This window comes from Phialemonium atrogriseum (assembly GCF_030411735.1).
Source record: "Phialemonium atrogriseum strain 8032-3 unplaced genomic scaffold QBC33scaffold_10, whole genome shotgun sequence".
Classification (NCBI taxonomy): Eukaryota; Fungi; Ascomycota; class Sordariomycetes; order Cephalothecales; family Cephalothecaceae; genus Phialemonium; species Phialemonium atrogriseum.
Window position 1 is genome coordinate 1,005,370 of NW_026848147.1, and position 9,547 is coordinate 1,014,916.

The 9,547-nt window shown below is 34.2% G+C and overlaps 2 protein-coding genes across 2 annotated transcripts; one reads left to right on the top strand and one right to left on the bottom strand.

Annotated features, from left to right (window-relative positions):
• Positions 1-1,437: 1,437 nt before the first annotated feature.
• QBC33DRAFT_449896 (uncharacterized protein) lies at positions 1,438-1,608 on the top strand (the record flags this gene model as incomplete). Its single annotated transcript, XM_060424540.1, has 1 exon — positions 1,438-1,608. A coding segment is annotated over one exon (171 nt), but the record flags the coding sequence as incomplete, so codon positions are not given.
• Positions 1,609-8,591: 6,983 nt separating this feature from the next.
• Positions 8,592-8,741, bottom strand: QBC33DRAFT_449646 (uncharacterized protein; the record flags this gene model as incomplete). The annotated part of the gene is made up of 1 exon (XM_060424527.1): positions 8,592-8,741. A coding segment is annotated over one exon (150 nt), but the record flags the coding sequence as incomplete, so codon positions are not given.
• Positions 8,742-9,547: the final 806 nt, after the last annotated feature.

Consider the following 9,547-nt stretch of genomic DNA (forward strand, 5'->3'; position numbering starts at 1 on the left):
TCTAGTTGCGCATAGCAAGCAGGTAATTTAAGGTTAGCCAAGACAGCAAGCTAGCAATAATAGCAAAGGTAAGTGCAGAGACATTGAAAAAGCAGCTGACACAAATCTATGCAACCTAGACAGCGCGGTTCAAGTCAAAGAGGCAGTTGATTAAGGCAGGCGATAAGAAAGCTAAGCCAAACAGGTAGTTAGACTGCATTGGTTGGCTAATGCATTTGAAAGGTTTAGACCTAGCCTAGTTACGCAGCATAGTTAAGCCAATTGGCAAAGACAAGGTAGTGTTGCAGTAGATGTAAGAAAGCATAGAGTAAGTAATAGAGTAGGCAAAAGAGGTAGTAGTAAAGCAATGCAGGCATGCAATATTGTTTGAGATTAACAAAAAGAAAATACATGTCAAGCAAAAAAAGCTATTTGATAGGCAGATAGAGGAGAATATATAGGCAGATTACAAGAAAGTGTATTGCAAGTTGTTGTGTTATATGCAATAGACATAGGAATAGGATAATAGAGACTAGCTGCTATATGCATTTACTAAAAAGCAAGGTAATTTGTTTGACAAGTTTTGCAAAGTAGTAGAAAAGCATGTGCAGGTAGAGAGCATAATGCTGTTAGATAAGGTAAAGCAGTAAAAGCGTAAAGACTAGGCAGACTAGTTATATTTAGATGCAATAGTTGCGTTTTTTGACTATTAATACAAGCATATGCTATACAAGAATGCATTGATTAGCAAGTTGGCAGTGTTAGGATTGTGCAATAATAACAGTTAGTATAAGCTAGAGAATTACATGCTAAAGTATTTGGCAGTTATTAAGATAGCGCAGATGTTAGTTATGTATTAGTTAGTAGTTAAGTAGCAAGACAAGGTAGTAGCGTTAGAAAAGACAATAAGTGCAAAGAAGGTGCAAAAGGTAGCAACTAGGTTGTTTAAAATTACTTAGCTAAAAGTTAAGCAGTTTATAACAGTTGTGTTAGACAAGTCTAAGCTAGGCCTACCCCTAAATACGGCTAAGCTGTAAAGTAGCTATCTAAAGAAAACGCTATACAAATTGCAGACCCACAATTAAAGACAGGAGGTAGCCGCCATAGAGAAAAGGAAAGTAGCCGCCAAAGACTTTTTCTTAGCCAAAATAAACAAAAGTAGTATGCTTTTAATCAGCAAATTGAGAAAAATCTAGCTATAGAACTTTTAGTTTTCCAAGCAGCAAGTGCAAAAAGGTAAAGCTATGTTAGAATTGTAAGCGTTAGGGTTAGGATAAGTTAAAGCAAGATTGCAATAGACTAGAGTTAAAGACTAACAACTAGTCAAAGCAGCCATTTAATGCAAAGGTAGCATAATAAGAGTAAACAAAAAAGTAGAAAAAGGTTAAAATCCTAAGGTTAAATAGAATAGTTTAAAGCATTAAGACATTGTTAGGTTAGCAAAAAATTATAAAGCTATTTAACCGCTTGCCTAAATACCCATTTATTATTTGCACAAAATGCAAGGTTAGATGTTGTGCAGGTAAGGCTAAAACCTATTTGCGCAGAAAGCATAATTATATAAATGCAAGGCAGCAAGCAAAAGTTATAAAGGCAGTGGAGAGATTAAAAGGTATTGTGCAAAACTAGGATAAGTTGCAGACATTTCAATTCCTGCCACTAACAATTAACCTAATCCTATTCATTGCGCTGCCTAAGTCTAACAGGTTGCAATGCAACAAGTGCAAGTTTGTTACGCAAGGCAAACAGTAAATAAGAGATTATTGTAGGAAAAAGCATAGATAGAAAAGTAGATAGGTTAAAGGCAGCAATGTAGTAAAAAAGGCAAAACAAAAGCAGGCAGTGCTATAGACAACAGGCATGCATTGCTAGTAGTTTTTCCAATCGCGCATAGCAAGTAGGTAGTTTAAGGTTAGCTAAGGCAGCAAGCTAGCAATAGTAGCAAAGGTAGGTGCAAAGACATTAAAAAAGCAGCTAATATAAATCTATGCAACCTAGATAGCGCAATTCAAGTCAAAAAGGCAGTTAATTAAGGCAAGCGACAAGAAAGCCAAGCCAAACAGGTAGTTAGACTATGTTAGTTAGCTAATGCATTTGAAAGGTTTAAACCTAGCCTAGTTATGCAGCATAGTTAAGCCAATTAGCAAAGACAAGATAGTATTGCAGTAGATATAGGAAAGCATAAAGCAGGTAATAAAGTAGGCAAGAAAGGCAGTAATAAAGCAGCATAAGTATGCAATATTATTTAAGATTAACAAAAAGAAAGTATATGTTAAGTAAAAAAAGCCATTTGACAGGCAGATAGAAAAGGATATATAAGCAGATTACAAAAAAGTATATTGCAAGTTATTATGTTACATGCAGTAGACATAAAAATAGAATAATAGAGACTAGCTGCTATATGCATTTACCAAAAAGCAAGGTAATTTGTTTGACAAGTTTTGCAAGGCAGTAGAAAAGCATATGCAAGTAAAAGGCATAATGCTATTAGATAAGGTAAAGCAGCAGAGGTGTAAGGATTAAGCAAACTAGTTGTGTTTAGATGCAACAGTTGCATTTTTCAACTATTAATACAAGCATATGCTATACAAAAATGCATTAATTAGCAAGTTGGCAGTGTTAGAATTGCACAATAATAACAGTTAGTATAAGCTAGAAGATTACATGCTAAAGTATTTAGCAGTTATTAAGGTAGCGCAGATATTAGTTATGTATTAGTTAGTAGTTAAGCAGCAAAACAAAATAGCAGTATTAGAGAAAACAATAAGTGCAAAGGAAGTGCAAAAGGCAGCAATTAGGTTATTTAAAATTACCTAGCTAAAGATTAAGCAGTTTATAACAGTTATGTTAGACAAGTCTAAGCTAAGCCTACCTCTAAATATGGCTAAGCTATGTAGTAGCTATCTAAAGAAAACGCTATACAAATTGCAAACCTACAATTAAAGACAAAGGGTAGCTGCTGTAGAGAAAAGGAAAGTAGCTGCCAAAGACTTTTTCTTGGCTAAAATAAACAAAAGTAATATGCTTTTAATTAGCAAATTGAGAAGAATCTAGCTATAAAACTTTTAGTTTCCTAAGCAGCAGGTGCAAAGAGGTAAAGCTATGTTAGAATTGTAAGCGTTAGGGTTAGGATAGGTTAGAGCAAGATTGCGATAGACTAGGGTTAAAGACTAACGACTAGTCAAAGCAGCTATTTAGTGCAAAGGTAGCATAATAAGAGTAAACAAAAAAGTAGAAAGAGGTTGAGATTGCAAGGTTGAGTAGAATAGTTTAAAGCATTAAGATATTGTTAGGTTAGCAAGAAATTATAGAGCTATTTAACTGCTTGCCTAAATACCTGTTTGTTATTTGCATAAAATGCAAAGTTAGATGTTGTGCAGGTAAAGCTAAAACCTATTTGCGCAAAAAGCATAATTATATAAATGCAAGGCAGCAAGTGGAAGTTGTAAAGGTAGTGGAGAGATTAGAGAGTATTGTGTAAAACTAAGATAAGTTGCAGACATTTTGGTTCCTACCTTTAACTATAGCTACCTCTAAATATAGCTAAGCTATGTAGTAGCTATCTAAAGAAAACGCTATACAAATTGCAGACTTACAATTGAAGACAGAGGGTAGCTGCTGTAGAGAAAAAGAGAGTAGCTGCTAAAGACTTTTTCTTAGCCAAAATAAACAAAAGTAGTATGCTTTTAATTAGCAAATTAAGAAAAATCTAGCTATAGAACTTTTAGTTTTCTAAGCAGCAGGTGCAAAAAGGTAAAGCTATGTTAGAATTGTAAGCGTTAGAGTTAGGATAGGTTAGAGTAAGATTGCAACAGACTAGAGTTAAAAACTAACGACTAGTTAAAGCAGCTATTTAGTGCAAAGGTAGCATAATAAGAGTAAACAAAAAAGTAGAAAGAGGTTGAGATTGCAAGGTTAAGTAGAATAGTTTAAAGCATTAAGATATTATTAGGTTAGCAAGAAATTATAGAGTTATTTAACTGCTTGCCTAAATACTTGTTTGTTATTTGCATAAAATGCAAGGTTAGATGTTATGTAGGTAAGGCTAAGACTTATTTGCGCAGAAAGCATAATTATATAAATGCAAGGCAGCAAGCAAAAGTTGTAAAGGTAGTGGAGAGATTAGAAGGTATTGTGTAAAACTAGGATAAGTTGCAGACATTTTAGTTTTTGCTATTAACAGTTAACCTAATCCTATTTATTACGCTGCTTAAGTCTAACAGGTTGCAATGCAATAAGTGCAGGTTTGTTATGCAAGGCAAATAGTAGATGAGAGATTATTGTAGGAAAAAGCATAGATAGAAGAGTAGATAGGTTAAAGGCAGCAATATAGTAAAGAGGGCAAAATAAAAGCAAGCAGTGCTGTAGACAATAAGCATACATTGCTAGCGGTTTTTCTAGTCGCATGTAGCAAGCAAGTAGTTTAAGGTTAGCTAAGGTAGCAAGCTAGCAATAGTAGCAAAGGTAGATGCAGAGATATTAGAAAAGCAGCTGATACAAATCTATGCAACCTAGATAGTATAGTTTAAGTCAAAAAGGCAGTTGATTAAGGCAGGCAATAAGAAAGCCAAGCTAAACAGGTAGTTAGACTGCATTAGTTAGCTAATGCATTTGAAAGGTTTAGACCTAGCCTAGTTGCGCAGCATAGTTAAGCTGATTAGCAAGGATAAGATAGTGTTGCAGTAGATATAAGAAAGCATAGAGTAGGTAATAGAGTAGGCAAAAGAGGCAGTAGTAAAGCAGCATAGGCATGCAATGTTGTTTAAGATTAACAAAAAGAAGGTATATGTCAAGTAGAAAAAGCTATTTGATAGGCAGATAGAGGAGGATATGTAGGCAGATTACAAAAAGATATACTGCAAGTTGTTATATTATATGCAGCAGACATAGGAATAAGATAATAAAGACTAGCTACTATATGCATTTACTAAAAAGCAAGGTAATTTGTTTGACAAGTTTTGCAAGGCAATAGAAAAGCATATGCAGGTAAAAAGCATAATGCTGTTAGATAAGGTAGAGTAGTAGGAGTGTAAGGACTAGGCAGACTAGTTGTGTTTAGATGCAACAGTTGCGTTTTTTGACTATTAATACAAGCATATGCTATATAAAAACGCATTGATTAGCAGATTAGCAGTGTTAGAATTGCGCAATAACAATAGTTAGTATAGGCTAGAGGATTACATGCTAAAGTATTTAGCAGTTATTAAAGTAGCGTAGATGTTAGTTGTGTATTAGTTGGTAATTAAGTAGCAAGACAAAGTGGCAGTGTTAGAGAAGATGATAAATGTAAAGGAGGCGCAAAAGGCAGCAACTAGGTTGTTTAAAATCACCTACCTCTAAATATAGCTAAGCTGTGTAGTAGCTATTTAAAGAAAATGCTATACAAATTGCAGACTTATAATTAAAGACAGAGGGTAGCTGCTGTAGAGAAAAGGAGAGTAGCTGCTAAAGACTTTTTCTTGGCTAAAATAAACAAAAGTAATATGCTTTTAATTAGCAAATTGAAAAGAATCTAGCTATAGAACTTTTAGTTTCCTAAGCAGCAAGTGCAAAGAGGTAAAGCTATGTTAGAATTGTAAGCGTTAAGGTTAAGATAGGTTAAAGCAAGATTGCAACAGACTAGAGTTAAAGACTAACAACTAGTTAAAGCAGCTATTTAATGCAAGGGTAGTATAATAGAAGTAAACAAAAAAGTAAAAAAGGGTTGAGATTTTAAGATTAAGTAGAATAGTTTAAAGCATTAAGACATTGTTAGGTTAGCAAGAAATTATAAAGCTATTTGACTGCTTGCCTAAATACCTGTTTGTTATTTGCATAAAATGCAAGGTTAGATGTTATGCAGGTAAGGCTAGAACTTATTTGCATAGAAAGCATAATTATATAAATGCAAGGCAGCAAGTAGAAGTTGTAAAGGTAGTAGAGAGATTAGAAAGTATTGTGCAAAACTAGGATAAGTTGCAGACATTTTGATTCCTGCTACTAATAGTTGACCTAATTTTGTTTATTGCGCTGCCTAAGTCTAACAGGTTGCAATGCAATAAATGCAGGTTTATTACGCAAGGTAAATAGTAAATGAGAGATTATTGTAGAAAAAAGCATAGATAGAAAAGTAGATAGGTTAGAGATAGCAATGTGGTAAAAAAGGCAAAACAAGAGCAGGCAATGCTATAGACAACAGGCATGCGTTGCTAGTGGTTTTTCTAATTGCGCATAGCAAGTAGGTAGTTTAAGGTTAGCTAAGGCAGCAAGCTAGCAATGATAGCAAAGGTAAGTGCAGAGACATTGGAAAAGTAGCTGATATAAATCTATATAACCTAGATAGCATAGTTTAAGTTAAAAAAGCAGTTGATTAAAGCAAGCAACAAAAAAGCCAAGCTAAATAGGTAGTTAGACTATATTAGTTAGCTAACGCATTTAAAAGGTTTAGACTTAGCCTAGTTGCGCAGCATAGTTAAGCTAATTAGCAAGGATAAAGTAATATTGCAGTAGATATAGGAAAGCATAAAGTAGGTGATAAAGCAGGCAAGAGAGGTAGTAGTAAAGCAGCGCAGGCATGCAATGTTGTTTAAGATTAACAAAAAGAAGATACATGTCAAGCAAAAGAAGCTGTTTGACAGGTAGATAAAAGAGGATATATAGGCAGATTATAAAGAAGTATACTGCAAGTTGTTATGTTACATGCAGCAGATATAAAAATAGGATAATAGAAACTAGCTGCTATATGCATTTACTAAAAAGCAAGGTAATTTGTTTGACAAGTTTTGCAAGGCAGTAAAAAAGCATATGCAGGTAGAGGGTATAATGCTGTTAGATAAGGTAAAGCAGTAAGAGTGTAAAGACTAGGCAGACTAGTTGTATTTAGATGCAATAGTTGCATTTTTCAACTATTAATATAAGCATATGCTGTATAAAAATGTATTGATTAGCAGGTTGGCAATGTTAGGATTGCGCAATAACAATAGTTGGTATAAGCTAGAGGATTACATGCCAAAGTATTTGGCAGTTATTAAAGTAGCGTAGATATTAGTTATATATTAGTTGGTAGTTAAGTAGTAGGATAAGATAGCAGTGTTAGAAAAGACAATAAGTATAAAAGAGGCGCAAGAGGCAGCAACTAGGTTGTTTAAAATCACCTAGCTAAAAGTTAAGCAGTTTATAACAGTTGTGTTAGACAAGTCTAAGCTAGGCCTAATAGATTAGATATTTGATTTGCATATGTATAAGATGCAGGTCTAGTTTACAATGCTAGCAGCAGAGATAGTTGATTAGGTTAAGGATTAGATTATATACTAGTAGATAAAGATTAAGACAAACGATTTAGCAGATATGTTGCATAAGATGGTTAGAAAAGTAAAAGCCAAATTAGGCAAGCTGTTAATAATAGAAGGCAATAATTTTAGGTTAGTGCTAGCAATTAAGTAAAGGCAGATAAAGGATAACTATAGCAAGAACTAGGTTAGATATTTATTTTTGCAAGACAATTGCAACAAGTAGTTAGCAAAAGGTTAAGGTTAGGTAATGCAGTAGATTTTGCAGCAGGTAAACAAGCAAAAAGAGTAAATAGCAGCAAAAGGCAGTAACAAGATGCTATACTAGGCTAAGGCAGTGCGCAAGTATAGGTTAGCAGTAGAGTAGTTTTGGAAAAGGTTATTGCAATTAATGCATATGTTAGAGGAAATGCTAGCATAGTCATGGGAGATTATAGAGATATAGCACTATAACATAGTATATAGCAAGGTGTGCAATATATTGATAGACTAAGGCATGGCAAGTTTTATAGTGTTATATTATAAGAATTACCGCAGCATAGGCAAGGTTAAGGTTATACACTAGTACTTGCCATGCAAGGTAGGCAAGTTGTTAGTGTAGTATTTGTAATTAGTGTTGCTATTTTAGCAGCAGGTGTAAAGGATAGTTAAAAAAGTGGATAAGCTAAGTGTGTTTTTGTAGGCAGATGAGATTGTAAAGCGCAAGGATAAGGCTATTGGAAAGGCAAAAGTTAGAGCAAAAAAAGGCAAGGTTAGAGACAAGAGAGAGGCAAAAGACAAGGTTACACAAGCAATATAAATCTAAGAGTAAAAGTAGACACTAAACTAGATGCAGCAGATTATGCAGTAGCATAGTAGGCAGTATCTAAAGGCATAGGTTGGCATAAGCATGTAAAAGCATATTGCAATTGCAATTTTAAACTAGTATTTAAACAAGGCGTTTAGAAAAGACATAGGCAAAGATAGCAAGTTTGACAAGAATAACAAAGGCATGTTAGACAGTATTTAAGATTTGCAAGCTAGATATAGCATGCATGTAGCAAGGATAATATATACGCAAGAGTTGCAGCAAAAGGCATTTAAGATAGTTGCATAGCAGGATTAGTTCTAGGCAATTAGCTAGAAGTAGCATTGATTTTTTAGGTTTGGTGCAAAGGATAGGGTTGCAAGGTTAAGGTTAGGAAGGAAACAAAAGCTAGACATGTTTAACAGCATGCAAGAAAAGGCATAGTTCTAGCGATTTACACAGTTGCAGCAAGTAGACATAGAGGGTTAGTTAAAGGTTATAATAAAGAAAGAAGCATAGTTTTGCAGCATGCAAGAGAGGATAATCTAGGCAATTATCTAAGAGAAAAGTCTAATTATGCAGATAGCAAGGATAAGGAAAGGTAAAAGCATGTTGTTTATATTGCTAGCGTTTTGTTTGCTAGAAGAAGTGACAATTATAGTAATACTATTAGTAGCATTGCAAAAGGATTTGCATAAGCAATGCAAGTTATACAAGATTAATTTACATGTTTAGCAAAGCTAAGAGGCAAACCAAGCAGCATCAATTATGTTTGTAATGCTAGAGTTAGCAGTAACAAAGGATTTCTAGTTATTTGTTAACTAGTTGCAAGTGTAGAAGCAGTTAGACTAGGTTTTTGTAAACAAGTGTTACATAGTGTTAGATAGCAATAAAACATTCTAGCTGCAGTTAGGCAAGTTAGGCAAGGTATTGTAAAAAATAAAGGTATAGATAGTGTTTTTGACAGCAACATTAGCACTAGCAGATATTAAAGAGTTTTTTGCAAAGATAAGAGTAAATAAGTAGCAGGTTTGTTTGTTTAGGTTAGCAACAATAAAAAAAAATGTAGGTTACTAGGTAAAGAGAGTTTTGATAGCAGAAAAGAAAGACAAAGAGGTATGCTAGGTTGTATAAAAAAGGTTGGAAAAGTATAAAAGTAAAAAAGTAATTGTATATAGCAGATGATGCGTAAGGCTTGGTAGGGTAGAAAGGATAGTTTCTACTAGCTGTAAATAGATAGTGAGGGCGAGGCCCAAAGTGGCCCCAGTGGCCTGTGACCTAGCCTATGCGCTAGCATGGGTTAGTTAAAGCCTACGCGCTCTCTGCGTAGAAACCACCAAATATAATCACCACTTTTACTTTATACAATATTACAAGATTGCTATTGAAGTAGCTTTCTGCCAACACGCTATAAATTGATAGCACAGATATACTTGTCAGAGTTATAATACAAACCAAACCTACCAAAAACCTCAATTTTTGCTAATTCTAGCAATACCAAAGTCACCTCAAA